We start from the raw sequence: 16,871 nt of genomic DNA, 5'->3' as shown, positions 1-16,871 counted from the left end.
AATATAACTTTTTTTATTTTAAAAACAAACAAGCAACCCCCTGTCCAGATTTAAAAAGTAACGCAAAAGTAACATAATTACTTACTTTCCATAAAAAGTAACTAAGTAATGTAATTAGTTACTTTTTTTAATGGAGTAACGCAATATTGTAATGCATTACTTTTAAAAGTAACTTTCCCCAACACTGTATATATATATATCTTTTTAAAGTTTTTATTTCTTTCTTTCTACATGCAGAAATACAGGTGGCTAAAGTGATCTGAGGATGACACAAACATGCAAGAGATGTAGCATCATGTTGAAGACATAATTTCTGACAGCTGTATCATATGGTCTCATTGTAAAGACCTCAATGAGTGAATCAATGCCTGATTTTCACACAGCCGATGTCAGGAGTGGAGTTTTGGACTTTATAGTTTAATAACCTGGTGTATTTATTTTCACTGTTCATATAAATTTGTTCAGATTGTTAAATGTCTTCAGCATTTAAACATAGCAAAACAGAAATGTACTGTAGGAAATTCAACAGACATTCAACAGTGTATTTGTTATTTACTTATTTATTTATGGGTAGTAATTTGTTGTATTCATGGCATCTGTCAGGGATTTTGTAATCTTATTATTATGATAAAAATGTAAATCTTCAATAAATTTTTGTATTCGACATTTGAAAAGATACTTTCTTGTAGAATATTTTTTTTCTTATGTACCACTGACATCATCAGCTTAAGTCCTAAAACTGAATGGAACTCCAACTGTTGAGTTTTTCAGATGAAAATGTTCAACAGAAACCGTTTTCATTGTCACCATGCTCATCATTTTCATTTACTAAGATACACAAAATATTTATTCTATAAATAATTACATGAGATATTGTGAAAATTTTGAATTAATAATATAAAGAAAAAAGTTTATTTATTAATTTAGAATTAATAATGGAAATAAAAATGAAATTTATAAAATATCTGATTCATAAAAGCTTATCAAACTGAAGTGTGCGTTATGCAAAAAAAAATAAAAAAATTGTACTGCATTCAATCATACAAACCTGTATGTCAAGTCAAGTCGAGTCACCTTTATTTATATAGCGCTTTTAACAATACAGATTGTGTCAAAGCAACTGAACAGCATTAATTAGGAAAATAGTGTGTCAATAATGCAAAATGACAATAGTAAACACTAATTTTCTAGTATCTTGGACAGAAAAGGGTGATTCGAGATCGGTCTGTAATTAACTAGTTCTTTGGGGTCAAGTTGTGGTTTTTTGATGAGAGGCTTAATAACAGCCAGTTTGAAGGTTTTGTGGACATATCCTAATGACAATGATGAATTAATAATAGTCGAGGATCTATGAGGATCTATTAAAAAGATTAAAAAGAGGATCTATGACTTCTGGAAGCACCTCTTTTAGGAGCTTAGATGGAATAAACCTGTATGGTTGTAGATCATATATAAACTCGTTTTATTTATTTTTTATTGTGAGATCATTATGGTTTAATTTGTACGTCTGTGTTGCCGTAAATTGATCTTAGCTTGTGTTTTTTTAACAGTCTTTTTCTGTTCGGTTTACAAATGTTTGCTGTTTTACTCCGAGTCGAAAGATGGCGACAGTCATCACAAAGATCTTCGTTGCTCTGTAGCTCATAGTAAACAACAGTTTACATGTGAAATATGTTCAGTCTCTTTACTTGTTGAGATAGTTTCAAGAGTGTACAGTATGCCCATCAACATGAACAGTAATGCTTTATAAACGTCACATCCTTGTTGTTTAAAATTGGACTTGGTGCGTCTCTAATCAGGATGAATTTTGGCTCCAAAAGCAAGAAGCGGATGGTTCTGCCATCCAGACCGGTGTTCCGGTGAATTCAGTTTCCCTGTTTCCCCCTCACAGCGCCTGCGCAACTTTGCAGTGTTGCCAAGTCAGCGGTTTTCCCGCGGTAGTTTTTAGTAGCAATTGGACGGGGTTTTTTTCTTGCGAAAAGACAGCAAAACCTGCAAGCTGCGCATGCGCTGTGAGGGGGAAACAGGGAAACTGAATTCACCGGAACACCGGATCCGCCGACCGTGGAGCAGATCATGGAGGACGTGAACCGAGTCTGTCCCGGCGATCTGGTGTTCACTGTTTCACACGATTCTGCTGAAGGTACCGTTACCGGACAGATGAGGATATCTCAGCACTTTGACTTAAAACACCCGCTCATTTAAGCACAAATACAGCGCTGTTTCATGCAGCAATTCAGGGAAATGAACATATTTGAAAAATAAGTTATTGTAATTCATTTCAAGACACTTAACATACAAAAGTAATGTCGCGAATGTAGATGAACAGTTGACATAAGAAGCCAGTATATACGATTTGTTCACATGGGGGGTTAAATGGGGGAAATATGCCTCCCTTAACAACAATGTGCATTTGTTACATTGAAAAATATTTTCAGATATAAGTTTAGCAAATGCAGGATGATAAAAAAAAAGTAATAATAATAAAAACACCATACGTTCAAGTCAGTCTGAACACAACAAAGTCAAGCAAGAACACGAGCCCAATTAAAAGGTCAAAATATCCATCATGATTGATATCCTCCAATGGATATCAGTGAATGTAACTTAACAACACAATCTCACAGCAATTCATAATTATTCTATGTTTTGGGCGAATTTGTGGCTATCCCCCCACCCCATAGGTTTCATAGGTTTTTGTACAGTCTGCTTACTCCCCAAGGTTAGGCGTGGTGCTGTATGCTTACTTGTTTTCTAACAAATCACATCATAAAAATTAATATGAAATAAGCATCTCATAAAACAGGTACATTTTCTCTTGAGATCAGGAACTAGACTGTGGTGCAGAACTGCAAGTTATCATTACTTTAAGTAATGTACAGTCTCTAATATATAACGAGGAGCGTATAGACAACGTTTTGCCTCTATACAAACACATTTTTGTCCTTTTTCTAGTGTTTGTTCACCTGGTAATGCTAATCCAATTCATCATTTGCTGGTAACTTGAAGTTCTGTTCTTTTGTGTGTTGTGTTTGTTCACCTGGTCATGTTAGTCCCATACAGACAGAATGATATTAGAATCCAGAAGTTGTCTGTTTTTTAAGCCCATGTCTTAGTTACTTGTTTCAAATGGCAATTAAAATTTTTTTAATAACAATGGGGTAATTAGTGATTACATGTATTATTTAATCTTGGCAAACTTCTTTGCTACTGCTAGCAGTGTTGGACATGGATGTTAGCTAGTGTGGCACCTTTGCATTGCATAATGGTAATATTTGGCCTTGACTTTTCAGATCTGAAAGCCAGTTCCAGCAGCAGCGAAGTGGAGGCGAGATACCTGCAGAGCAGACGCTACATAGAGCTGCATGAGCGATTGCAAGAGGAACGTGGCAGTCTCGCACGGTGGAGAGACGAGCTGCAGGCGGCTGGAGAGTCTTTGGAGCACAGCGTGATGGAGGTGAAGAGGATGTGACAACTCGCCTGTAGCTTTCGAACTCGAGCTCATTCAGTAGCTGATGACTGAGCATGGCACTTGATTTCCATGGAAGCGCCTTTCCTCTAGCTAAGCTGCTGTTAGCATTTAGGTTCAATGTCATCATAACACCTCTCTAAATGTGCCACTTGGACACTTTTTACATTTTTAATTTATGTTTGTGATATTTCTGGCTGATTTTTTTAAATGAAATCTACTTGGTCAGTGTTAGTGTGTTGTGTGTGTTTAGTACTGTGTAAGTGCAGTTCATTCCATAACTTGTGCGGTCTTAATGTATTTTTCATTATTTAATGTAATTTACATCTAATTTTCACAATCCAAGCTTTCTTGAGTTTATTGAGACTGGAATTGTTCAGGGTAGACTGTATATATATATATACACAGTATATATATATATATTCATCACAGTGACATTTTCACATGTGTTAAAGTGGAGATAAATAGCCCCCCCCCCAATTTTCTATTTGACTAAAATGTTTGTATTAAAAATATTTTATAACAATTATGAAACTGTGCTTGATGTGAAGTTTTGTGAAGGAGGAGCACTGAGAAACTTTAAGTTCTTGTGCTCCTTTATGAAAACATATTGTGTTTATGATTACTAGTATATAGTGGTTTTCATATTGAAATGGTTAATTCCACATAACACTGACTGTAAAATATGTATTACAGGTACGGGAGTGGTATATTTTAAGTTTTGTTAGTTGTGATAGGGTCATTAGACTAGTTGGGCTGTTTTTGATTGGCCGTTGGACTAGTGTTGTTATGCAGACCTGGCAACCCTGAAGATAGTCAGAAGGCATCTACCATTGAATAAATTACTTCCACTCAGATAAAGTAAGGACACAGGTTTTATGAGAATGTTTATTTGAGGACCCCGTAACCCTTGGCCAACACCACATTCTTCCAAACAACATTCTGAACCCAATTCATACTTTGACAAGACCTCTCAAATATGCATAAAATTTTCCCTTTATGTCAATTTGAATTTAGCATTGCATCATATTGCTTTATCCCGACCACCACTGATAAGGGTCATTACAACATTACACTGAGCTCTGTTACTGGTCAATTTCAATATCTTCAGAGGACGTCTTTAATGTGGGAACACCTGTTGGTATCGGCACATACCACACATCACATCACATCTGAAATACATTGTAGTTCTCTGTATCATTCTCAGAATTTGTGGGATCAATGACTTTTCTTTTAGGAGAGAATGCATGTTTTCTGACTAAAAGAGACAAATTGAGTGAAGCTGCTATATTACAGTTAAAACAAAGCCCATGTAAATACTGCACCTCACCAAATAAGACAAACACTTTTTTGTGCTGGCTAATTGGCCACAGTGAAACCTACACTGATCATATGTCTACAATATTTGCTTGTGTAGCTGCAGTTTTGGCAATAGGCTTTGGTTGAATGGAAGCCATTTTAAACATTCTACAGCAGTCTGTTAGAATTCAGCCCAACTTACTGTAAAAGTATTTATCTCAATCCACAGAGATGCTACTCATTAGCTTGCTTTTAAATACTTAAAGCATAACGTGACTCTACACAAAATGACATTATGAAAGCATTCAGTAAGCAAGAGTATGTACAGCCACTTAATTAAATTGCATACAATTACTGAGCACTCAACAATTACAACAATCTTATATTAAAAAAATGCAAATGTGTGGGTAGAGATTCATGGTTGTACTTACAGTCTGTCATTTTCAATGAAAAAAGAAACTGCAAAGTCAACATCACATGTTTACAGTGGATAAGTGAGTATTTAGCATGCTATTTGTAGCAATGGCAGGATTACATTTTGCCTTCTGGGAAGCATTTGACTACAGTTGTATATCAGTATTTACAACATTACCACTAAATATCCATGACAATTACATGGACATTTTGTGCAGATTTGACCTATTGTAGCTATATTTTCCTGCAGTAATAATAAGTGAAGGCAAGAGGCTGTTTAACCTGTCTGTGTGGCATAAAGGCATGTGCATACATGGTTCTCATGTGAGAGTACAACAGTCTTTTCTGGTTTGCAGGTGGCACATGGTCTTTTAAAGTATTTGTCACTGTTGTTTGAAGAATAGTTTGCATATTGTTCTAAATGTAGGTCGTAATTTTTATCTGTGGATAACACACTTCTGAGACAGTCTTTGTCATGTGTGATTAATTGTCCAAGTAGCACAAGCAATGATTAATATCACTGTACAAAAGTATTAAAAAAATGAGGGTATACCCTCATTTGTGGTGGGGTTAGGTTCATGTTGTGAATCCAGTGAGATTCTATACTACATGGGTAATTGTTCACATCCAGATTGTAATTTTTTTCAAATAGGTAAAACTTCTGATGCACTGGCAAGCACAAGACTCATTAAATATCCGAGGTAAAGAGAACCATATCCATTACCACCTGAGTTTTTTTACAGCATCAGGAGCATAGTACTTTGTCAACCTTGGAACAGTGGACTGATTATGCTTCATGTTTTTCCCTTGTCTTCTCTGGCATTGTCTGTGCTTGACCATGTGTCTGTGGAGAGCAGCAGACCATGGGGCTGGGGATGTAGTTGAAAGGTGTAACCCTGACAGCTTTACTGGGTGAGCTCTGTCGGAAATGGCCAACACCACCATTGTGGCTACTTTCCACTGACTGAAAGGTGGAGGTTGATGCTGTGCTGTAGGTTTTTAGAGATCCATCCGAATCCCCATCTTGGAGGGTATTACCAAAGGCCATGCTTATTTTCCTGGAGAGGGCCATCTTTGTGGCCTCGTCTGTAATGCCAAGAACTTTTTCAATCGTGGGAGAGGTGCTTGAATTTGTTTTGTTGGCTGAGTAGTCCTCAGTTTGAACAGTTGCATCACTTGTTTTCCGTGATGCTAGAGTAATAGTAGGCAGTTTTCCTGGTAGCGGTGGTGGCATCTGTTTGGCGCCCTCAGGTGAAGGCAACAAAGGCAGTGCAGTGGGTGGAAGGGTGCTCTTTAATATCTGGGGAACATCCTCATCGCGAATCCTTCGCCAGGTCACTTTGTCAGAGTTACGTGATCCAGCTCTCTTTTGCCTCTGATTTGTGTTCCTTTCACTTTTAGCTCGTCCACTTGAGTCAGAGGATGAAGATCGAAGAGATGAGCGGCTGGTGACACGACTCAAGACATTTATGCTTGGTGAGGAGGAGTATCTTTTGAAGGTATCCTCCCTCTTTTCTCTTGGCTTTGGGCCGGGCGCATTTCTCTGTGAGGCCCTGCAAGGACTTTCCGAGCTTGTACGTCTAGCTGGGCATTTCACAGTGACGTCCCTATCAATGGAGGTGGCTCTTGATGGAGCCATGCCCTGCCTGATAACCCCCTGTTCCTGCACTTGTCTTTGTCCTTGAGTCACAGGCATTCTTCTTGGACCTTGAACTGCTTCCTTCAGCTCTTGACAACGAGAAGAACATAAGAAAACTGCTGGGGCCCCTGGAACTGCTCTTCGGGGTGAGGCATGCTGTGATGTTGGGACAGAACGTGAAGAAGCATCACGTCTTGAGACTTTTGACGACTCTTTGATGAATGTCAGTTGTCTGAGAAAGCCATTACGATCTGATTCACCACTACTTGAATGAGTAGATGTCATGCGAACCAAATCCAATCGATTTGCTGGTAGGATTCTTTTCCCTGACATCTGTGTATTTTGTCTGCTGATGCTAGTGGGCTGGTTGGTTACTAAAGGTGAAATGTTTCTTGTTTGCCTTGATGGATTCTGCATGAATGGTATTCTGACAGGGGATTTCTGTGTTTTCCTGTCTATAGGAGATTTTGAATTCTGATTGGTGTTTGAAGTGCTTCCTCTTTTGTCCGGTGGACTGCATGGTGCTGATGCCACGTTCTCTGGACCTTGTTTAATAGTTTGGGTTGGGGAGGTTACTTTCCTCTGAGGATGCCTGGAAGGTGTTGAACTTTGAGATGAACCTGAAGATGAGCTCTTTGGTATCCTGGCAGGTGGTGTTGAGCTTCTTTTGGGCAATGACAACAGCGTGGAGTCCATGGGGTGGCCCAGTCTGTGAAGGCTTCTTGACCTGTGTTGAGCTAGGTCTGGATTTTTAGGGGCATCTGCTTTCTGTGTCACTTTTTTAGGTGGTGGTCTTTGAGAGAGGGTTATCTCCTTCTTGGGCGTGTATATCACTGTTCTACCCCTGAAGACCACAGGCAAGTTTGGAACAGGTTTACGAGGGGCAAAATCAAGTGGTTTATTAGCCTTTTTGTCATCTTTGTATACCTTCTTCTCTTTAGGAGTAAAGCTTGATCCAGACATAAATGACAGAACTGATTCAGACTCTGATGAGGGTTCCTGGGATTTTGAAGCTTGTAACTTGGTAATGATTGTATTAGCTCCTTCTTGTATTGCTCTCCATTCAACACTGTTCAGATCAGAGTCTTTGTCTGATGCCATTTCATCAGAATCTAGGTCATTTTCAGGGCTCCACTCTGTTGCTTTCTGAAGAGTAGCTTTCTGTTTGTGCTTTTTCTCAGCTTTCTTTTTTCTGGCAGCCTGCTTTTTCTTGTGTTGAGGCATTGCAGATGTTATGCATTTTATCAAAAGATCATCTTCTGAATCCATGCTGACTGAGCTTGGCGAGCTGTTCTCTTCAAACTGGTTACGTTCTTGCTGTGATTTTGGAGGGCACTGGGGTTTGGATGTAATATTTTGTTTATTCCTTATCCACGTATGCTGAGGTTTTCCATGATGTTCCTCAAATTCTGCGTCACTCAAATAGCTAAGGGAGGAACTCAAAGAGTAACATGGAGGTGCTTCTTCTAAAATGAGGTTTTGCTTGATTCTGTGAAAACCCTTTTGGCGGGACTGGTAACAGTTGACTTGATCTTGTATATTAGCATTGCGTATTACATTAGTCTTGCTTGATTCATAATGTTGTTTCTGTCCCGTCCTATTCATCAGACCATCCTGTCTGTCCATTTTATGGCATATGGCCACTTCCGTAGTTGTTGGGTGATGCCTAGACTGAAAGGCTAAAGTGTTTTCCTGTGCATGACTCAGAGAGCAGGTTTTCTGATTTTGGTACACCTCTGTGTTTTGTTTTCTTATAAGAATATCTAACTGTGGCATGCTTTTTGACAGATTCTGTCCTTGCTTTTGAATTTGTCGAACTGGCGACTGGCTTTCAATCCTTTGCTGGGTCATTTTTGCTGCCATCTCTTTACTCTGTATAAGTAATCTCTGAGTGGGTACCATATGTCTGATTTTCTTGTTCAATTGGTTTGTGACTATGTGCGACTGACATGTCATTTTAGTTGGTTTGTGGAAGCGAGAGAACATGCGTAGGTCTTCAATTCTCTTTGCCTCAATGTCAATCAGCTCTTGTGTCTCTTTGTTTCTTCGCCAGTCTTTTATTCCTTTAGTTCTGAGTGGACACTGGAGAGTTTCATCGCTCAAGGAAGTCGTACTTGAGAAATTGATGGGCGTACCTTCAGCAGAGTCAGTGTAAGAGGAATCGTCATGATAGATTTCTTTTGAAGACATTCCAAGCTTTTGTCCAGTACACATTTGATTGTTTTTGTTCTGCAGCACCATATACACTGGTAATTGCACAGATTTTCGACTCTGCATGTTGAGAACTTGGTTTGAGAGGTTGGACATCACAGTTGGCCTTACCTTCTTAAACCTGGAAGGCATGGCAGAATTAATGCACTCTTTCAGAATTTCTATGTCATCATCTGAGTTTCCTTCACTATACTGTTCTTGGTCATCCATGTCCTCTTCCTTTTCAGAATCCTCTGGATCATTGTCTTGCTGGTTTAGCAAAGGAGTAAGTTTGAGCTCCACATCTTTCTGGACATAGTGTTCATGCAGAGGGAGGGCACTCAGACTAGAGGCACATGAGAAATTCTCAATTGGTTTTTCCACAGTGAAATAGATCATTGTGTCCAAATCTGGAGGTAGGTTAAACCTTTCTTTAAAGTCTGCGATTTCCATAAATTTGCGCAAACTGTTTTCCCACTGGCTTCCTACACCACTTAGATTCTGTGTTTCTGGTCCACTTGATTCTGCACAGCATGGAGTTTTGCTGCGACTCGGAGGCATTGTTTGTCCTGGGCTGTCTGGTAAGTCACTGGGGCTAACAGTACCACTTATCATTTCACTACATGGATCACTTTGAATAGAGCTGGCAATTGAAGGAGATTCAAAGCTGCCAAGTGAGCTTACTGAACTACAGCGGCTCATTACAAGAGGTGTTTCGAGAATGTAGTTTTCTGAAGAGCTGGATGGTGTCCTGTCCTCAAGAATCACTGGAGACACTCCTCTAAGGAACCTCTTCTCATTTTTGATTGTACTGGGGATCTCAGTTGGATCAGAGCTGCTGATTTTCTGATCAGTTAATAATAACTGACTGTCACTCAAGTCATCAAGTGTCTCATCCTCTTCATCTTTTCTCTCAACATTCACATCTTCCACCTCAATGATTTCTAATGAGGAGTCACTCTCCAGCTCATTTTCAGTCTGACTCTGTCCATCAAGAGCTCCATCGCCAGAAGACAGAGAAGACAGAGAACTGCAGCGAGAGAAGCATATTGGAGTGTTCTCTATAGAATACTTCTGAGGGGTCTCCAGCTGTCCTATTGTGGGGCTTCTTGCAGAGCATATTGGGGAAAACTTGCTAATACTACCTCCAGTCATCACTGTTGGAACCCAAGTTTGCCTGCGCATTGCTTGAGTTGCCTGAACATTAACTGCAGTTTTTGCAATGCCAAACTTGACAACACTCTGGATCAGTGGAACATGCTGATAGGAGGGAGACAACTTGACAGTTGGTATACTAGCATCTGAAGACACCTTGGTTGAAACTGTTGTAGGTGTGGATATAAAAGGTTCTTGGCTTTTCTCTGTATCGGTGGAACCTAGATCAGGCAAAATAGCATCTTTGTTTGTCTCAAAATCTCTTTCAGGGATCTCATTTTGACACATGACTCTTGAAATATGTACACCACTGTTCACTGGTTCTTCGTGAGTTACCTTAAGGTCAAGTTTATTAGGACGTCGTTGTTCTGTTGGTTTTGCTGAGGTATGAGTCTGGTCCTGACTGCCACAATAGCCATCGCTGGTGCTGCCACTGTTAAGGCTGTCATTGGATAAACTCGAGTTGGCTGTTTTAAGATGCAGGAAGGCATGTGCTCTGCTGAGATGCTCTTTAGGTGAAAAAGAGCTGGTGTCAGAAAGATGACAAGGGGAACAGGAAATGGCTCGTGCCTCGTGAAGCTCATCTGGCCCATAATTCCAATCCACAAAATGATCTTCTGAGCTGAGGCTGAAGCTGTCCTCTGAGGATGTATGCATGGTAATGTCTTCCACCAGTTTGTCAATTTTAGCCACAGTGTTGGTGATCTTCTTGGCTAATTTCTCAGCTGCCACAGTCACTTCATCATCAGGGGGTTGTGACCTTTTATTTTCAGTTTGAAAGGTTTCGACGTCTTGTTCAGGCTCCCCATCTCGCTTACGGGGCTGGGTATTAAGGAAGTTAGAATTGTTCAAGAACATGGAGAGCATGGAGAAGGTTCCAGTATCCAGGCTGGTTGATACATTAGGTGCCTCATCATCATCAAAACAACCAGAATCTGAGGCATAGTCTTTTGCTAGGCTCTCAATGTGCCTCAAAGGTTTGTTTATACTTTGATGCTTGAAACTTTGCTTCTCGATTGAATCAAATGTTTCTGTGAGATGCTTCGCATCTAACTCTGCCTCTAATGCTTTCTGCTTCCTCATGTAGAGGGATGGCATGCAGGATCCTGGCGATATAACAGCAGTATTTTTATATTTAAGTGGACGATTTGTAAGGAGGTTTCGCAGAGCTGCAGCACTTCCCATGGCTATCATTTTGTGCTTTGAATGGATGAGATTGCGCAGCATGCTCACAGCTCCAAGATCCCACAGCAATTCCTGGTCCTTTGGACTTCGTGCAGACAGGTTCCAGAGGGTTCCACATGCATTACTCACAATAGTCAAACTGTGAGATCGCAAGTGCTGCAGCAGAGTCTGAAGGCAGTTATGATCCCTGAGGATTCGCCTGATTTAGGAAAACAGAATTTAAGTGATGTCATGGAAAATGTGATCTCTGCTTAATTTGTGAATGTGAATAAACATGATACCTGTAATCATCTCGGGTAGCAATAAGGCTGGACACATTACGCAGGATACCTCCACCACTCTCAATAATGGCCAGTGAGTTGGTTTGGCATCGATAAGTCAAAGTGCTAACCAAAAAGCCGAGAGCACCATCAACAGAGCAAATTGCCACCTTATTCTCAGTGCTGTGTGCTGACAGATTCCACAATGCACTGAGTACACTCTTTAAAGTGGATTCCTGTGGGGAAGACCAGACCATGTAAAATTACTCATCACTTTCTGAGTGGTATTGAAGCACAAATATCACCAATTTAAAGGGTAAATCCCTCATGTAAGAAATGGATGACATAGACATTTTTGATTGTACCTTTGTAGCCTGCAGTGCACAAGTCATAAGTGCTGACACACTGCCGACATCTCTCAAAGCCCTCTTGCTGTTGATATCAGCACGCCATGACAAGTTTCTCAGTATACTTGACACTACCTAATAGCAATGACAAATCACAGAGCTGTTGAGGGCCAAATAATTGCAAATGAGAGAAGCAAATAAAAAATACTATTAAAATGAGCTGTTGCATAATATTTCTCATCCTAGAAGTTAATAAAGGAGTGATGGTTTGTTGTATGGAAAAGTAGGTTATGTACCTGCTGTAATTCCTCGCTATCAGATGCAAGCTGTACAACAATGGCTTGAAGACAGTTTTTCTTTGAGCAAAGTGTCGCCTGATAAATTTAATAAAGAACATTTTGTCAACATCACAAGAAGGCACAATATTGCATTTGTAAGTTGTACATTTGCCTGGCACTGTATGTATGCATTATTAACAATTAATATAATTAGAGTGCAAAATTAACTGTTACCAAAGATAAAATACGTGTTTTGTTTAATTATATGACAATAGTTAATTTGATACATATTTCAGTAAAAATATTTATGGCCAGTTTGGACACTGATTGCATTATTGTAAAGGAATGAGATGAGGTGACTGTACAAATAGCAATGTCTTTAATTTTTACACGAATCCACACTTGTATGCAATCATTTCTAAATTTACCTTATTTACAACATCTCCATATGTAAGATTTGTGAGTGCCATTCCGGCGTAACGCCGGAGGGCCATATTGATTGGCTCATTTTGCATGCCATACAGTTCTTGGTCCAGCTGTATTAGCTCTGCAATGGCTTGCAGTCCCCCTAAAAGATGCACAAACAAGCTTCTTCATTGTGTTTTCACCTCACTGTATTTGCAACTTATTTACAACTGCAGCATACACTCTATTGCTCTTTGGTCTATTTAGAGAAAATGTATTCACACACCTAGTTCATTCATCGCCCTGCGGTACTCTTCCTCAAAGGATAACTTCATTATTGCACACAAGGCCTGGCACATTTGGGGATCCACTGGCTCAGGGATTTCTGTGGATATCAAAGTAAATGTATACTTATATGAATTATTTTATAGTATGCTAAGAGTATGTATCAAAATAGTTTTTCAATCAAAAAATATATAATTTAATGAATATATAATGAAAAATCTAAATCACCATATTGAACCTCTCTAGTTAATCCAATACTTAAAGTAAGTACTTATAAGAAAGTAATCCGATACTTACAGTACTCATAACAGTACTTATAACTTATATGTATAAGCTTTGTCTTTTTGTTTGGAACTTGATATACACAAATAAAAGAATATGATTATTCAAAACAAATGAATGGTAAGTCTCACATTCTACAACACATTGACTATAGCTTAACAAGGGCTCACCTGTGCTTTTGCCACCACCAGGTGAGGGGGTACTTAAATGGTTCTCAATCCAGTCCCAGCCATTCTCACAGTGTGAGCGGATCTGGTCTAGCACATGAAGAACTCTCATCTCGCGACGTGCTTGGCCCTCATCTGGCTGCGAGTACACAATGTTGTGCAGGGCAGCACTGGCTCTCGAATGGGCTTCCCGACTATAGCCTCCTGTCCCAGCTGCCTCCCCAGTGCCACCCTCATGTAGTATTTGCACAAGCAGTGGGACGCAACCAGACTTGCGCATAGCAATGCAGCTTTCCTGCGAGCTTGACATTGCCAGAAGGGTACGGGACATCTCTTCTCGATCTCTAGAGGCCAGCATGGACAGCAGCCAAAACACCATTTCCACCTGCAACCCAAACACAATTTAACTATAGCTGACATATGCTGTCTTAAGAGTTCATTAGTGCACTATTGTTTTTGATGAAAGTATATTCAAACTAAAACTGCATATAAGCTGCATATAAGGTCAGACATGAAATGGCATTGGCTGAACATCCAATGTCTTGTTAAAATGTAGTAAATTAATTTAACATATGTACTAGACAGTTATGATATTTTGTGTATTATTTACAGCTAGTTTTTAATCTGATGTTGATTTTAAAGGAAACCATCCATTTGTTCTCCAAACTGCTTGTTTTAGGGTTGCAGAGATGCTGGAGCCTATTTCAGCATCTCGGGCCAAAAGAAGGAAATATCCTGGACAGATGGTCAGTCCATCACAAGACCAACACACAGTGCTGTACAGGCAACCATAAATGTTCACATTTATTTGAATGCATTTGATAAAATAAAGTATGAAGTACAAATAGATAGACTGCTGTGTTTACAGAAAGGCTGATATAGCCCCTTATGATACATAGTTAAAATTATAACCTGATCTGTAAGCTTCCTAACGATTCTTCTGTGAATTTTTGAAATCTCGAAATATCATTGTATGTAACCAGATTACATTTAGGAAAACTGACAAACTAAAAAAACAAAACAAAATGCTCTTACTTTGCTCCCTGCTTCTCCAGGGGCCTCCAAGGTACCAGCACTTCCGGTATCCATGTCAGATGCTTTTGAGAGGCACTCGGTGCTCTGTTGACAGAGGATATGGTTTATTATTTCGTTCCCCTAGCGTTTCCGACGCAGCGTCTCGTTCCCTCGAGGAACTAGGGTTACATACGTAACCTGAGACGTTTCTGTTTAGTACAGAAGATACTTGGAAATTTGGTCTGTATGTCTGACTTAACACATTAATATTTATTAAAGCAGCAAAGTATCAGTGAAGTACTGAAAATCTGTGCTGTATTAAGACTGATACACACATATTGAGAGGGTATATATTCTTGTGGCTGTCAAATATGAAGTGTCCGTAGTACCGGTGATGCATTACACCTGTGACTATTCTGCTACAGAGCTTAAATTAATAACATCGCCTTAACACCAGTTGAAACCATGAAAAAATCATCATCATCATCATCGTTTCCATATGCAGCATGGTCTAATATTTTGTACCCAGTGCTATGATATTCATCTATTTTAATTCTGACTTACTGCCCAAATACCCTTTGAAGCCAGACTATTTTTTTTCTGTTTAAAAACTGTTTGAGCATGTGCACAACATTTGCATATGGAGAGTGAATCAGCACCAGTGCCAAAGACCTGATTCGTTCTTTCATGCTCAAACCCATCACTATGGCAACGTTTGGCACCAGCTACAAATACAATCTCTAGACAACCAGATTACAAGAAAGGACACAGACATGGCTTAAATAATATTCTAGAGTCTTCAGAATATAAGTGCCCAATAAGCACTATCCAATTAAAAAAGTATCCCAGGATCCACCTCATGAAGTTGGTTGAGAGAAAGTCCAGAGGTGTGATCTAGACAATGATTGCCTACTAAACATAAAACATTATTATTAATATTGCTGTTAGCATATAAGTTTGATTTGCTGAACTATTTTGGTTACTGAATACTTCCACTTAATTTCATAGTTTTGATGACTACTATTATTCCAAAATGAGTTGAAGGGTCCAGTGAAGATCCCAAAATAGTGACAAATCTAAAGCTTTACTTGCTGCATACAATTTAAATGATAACCTTGTACTGCAGGTTTCATCATATCTTGACTTTATCATTTCAGATTCTCAGCCTTTATTATACAGTAGGCCTCAAGAGCTCATGGTCAGTCTGGTGCAGTGTTGAGCAGACAGATAACTGTGCTGCGGATAATAATTGCTGTTAATAGTGTTCATCGTCTTTTTTATTACGTCTTAAATTGATTTTTCCATATATTTCTGCCATATGTACGTTAATTGACAGTCACCACTGATAAGCTATCACTAAATATTGTAGAAACGTAATTTGCTGTAAAGTTGCTTTGCAATGATGTGTATCGTGAAAAGCACTGTACAAATAAACTTGACTTGACTTGACCTTAGTCTCAGAGAACTATGCTTTAAAATGACATCTTCACACTTGCCAAGCATCCCAGTCACCGAGCAGCCAATAAGAGGCAGCTTGCGGAGGGCATACCCTGTTTTCTGCATAGCAACACTGAGTGCCAGTGTGTGCTGTGAGACAGCGCCAGGTGAGATTGGGTGGATGTGAAGCTGTGCAAAGAAAATCCTACAAGAATAACGCTTCTGATTTTCGTAAGCGGAGTAGCCACTGCAGAAATATCTTACGGTAATACGGTACACTTAATACGGTACACTGAATACGGTACACTTAATAACAAGTTTTATTAAATTACAATAAATATTTAATATACAATTTTTATGTAACAGAGCAGTTATGCTACACTATAGTGGAAACCACACTTCTAATTTATTGCTTAAGACTAATTCATGATGATTACAATTTATCATGTTTGTAATTAAAATTAGCAACTGCCAGTGATGCAAAAGGAACATTTACTTTTAGACCTGTTATATAACATATACAGTAATTCCTTTTTTTTTTTTTTTTTTACAACCTCCATCCATTACCTGAGCCATAAATGTTACATTTATAATGTGAGATTTCCAGCAGGCTGGTTCAGTCAACAATGTTCTCTGTGGTTTTGTGTTGCCTCTGGCAATGCAAACCCCAGTAGTTTACAGCATCTATAAATTGTGCTGTGAAAACGCCACTACTGAGAGATAAATAACAGCAGGGAAACTTACTTTGTAGCATTTTGATGTTACTAAATAATTCACCGGAATGAAATCATCAAAGTGCCGAGAACATATTAGAATTAGACTTTTTCTGTCAATAACAAGTGTGACTCTGAAAGTTTCCTGTGTTTACTAAACTATTATACTCTACAAATTATTCTTAGTATTATTCTTAGTAGTAGTAGTAGTATTAAAACAATGAAATAGAAAAATATTTTTAAGATTTGTGGTGTTAGTGTCAGGTGGTGTAACTCAATCAAATAAAACATTTATATATATATATATATTTATATATATATATATATATATA

The 16,871-nt window shown here is 38.9% G+C and overlaps 3 protein-coding genes across 5 annotated transcripts in view; 2 read left to right on the top strand and 1 right to left on the bottom strand.

Moving 5' to 3' along the window:
* The window catches only part of reep6 (receptor accessory protein 6), a 6,680-nt gene extending 6,081 nt beyond the window's left edge, over nt 1-599 (top strand). Inside the window, exon 7 of one of the 2 annotated variants that reach the window (XM_016559222.1) lies at nt 246-599. The gene's annotated coding sequence lies outside the window, so the exon portion shown is untranslated. Of the gene's footprint in view, nt 1-237 lie in introns of both variants that reach the window. The other variant, XM_016559221.1, reaches the window with a different exon arrangement.
* A 1,201-nt stretch (nt 600-1,800) lies between these two features.
* On the top strand, nt 1,801-3,671 carry LOC107745343 (UPF0449 protein C19orf25 homolog). Its single transcript, XM_016559212.1, has 3 exons — nt 1,801-1,859; nt 2,028-2,143; nt 3,294-3,671. Exons 1-3 carry the CDS (start codon nt 1,801-1,803, stop codon nt 3,470-3,472), a joined length of 354 nt encoding a protein of 117 aa, XP_016414698.1. The 3' UTR covers nt 3,473-3,671.
* Nucleotides 3,672-5,208: 1,537 nt separating this feature from the next.
* LOC107745340 (adenomatous polyposis coli protein 2-like) overlaps nt 5,209-16,871 on the bottom strand; it is a 40,310-nt gene continuing 28,647 nt past the window's right edge. For both annotated transcript variants that reach the window (XM_016559207.1, XM_016559208.1), the window contains exons 8-15: nt 14,411-14,494; nt 13,379-13,760; nt 12,928-13,026; nt 12,665-12,804; nt 12,255-12,332; nt 11,977-12,093; nt 11,633-11,847; nt 5,209-11,550 (exon numbers count right to left, since the gene is read on the bottom strand). In XM_016559207.1, coding sequence (XP_016414693.1) covers nt 5,970-11,550; nt 11,633-11,847; nt 11,977-12,093; nt 12,255-12,332; nt 12,665-12,804; nt 12,928-13,026; nt 13,379-13,760; nt 14,411-14,494 — 6,696 coding nt within the window. In that variant the 3' untranslated portion in view covers nt 5,209-5,969. The remainder of the gene's footprint in view (nt 11,551-11,632; nt 11,848-11,976; nt 12,094-12,254; nt 12,333-12,664; nt 12,805-12,927; nt 13,027-13,378; nt 13,761-14,410; nt 14,495-16,871) is intronic.

The sequence above is a fragment of the Sinocyclocheilus rhinocerous genome, unplaced genomic scaffold (genome assembly GCF_001515625.1).
Source record: "Sinocyclocheilus rhinocerous isolate Xijiao unplaced genomic scaffold, SAMN03320098_v1.1 scaffold1730, whole genome shotgun sequence".
In the NCBI taxonomy this organism is placed as follows: Eukaryota; Metazoa; Chordata; class Actinopteri; order Cypriniformes; family Cyprinidae; genus Sinocyclocheilus; species Sinocyclocheilus rhinocerous.
Note: the sequence above shows the minus strand (reverse complement) of the source record. Positions and strands in the feature narration are given on the sequence as shown.

Coding starts and splice junctions, on each gene's coding strand:
- LOC107745343 (XM_016559212.1), top strand. CDS start 1,801: ATGAATTTTGGCTCCAAAAGCAAGAAGCGGATGGTTCTGCCATCCAGA. Junction 1,860..2,027: donor CCATCCAGACCGGTGTTCCG/GTGAATTCAGTT, acceptor AGGGGGAAACAG/GGAAACTGAATTCACCGGAA. Junction 2,144..3,293: donor TTCACACGATTCTGCTGAAG/GTACCGTTACCG, acceptor TTGACTTTTCAG/ATCTGAAAGCCAGTTCCAGC.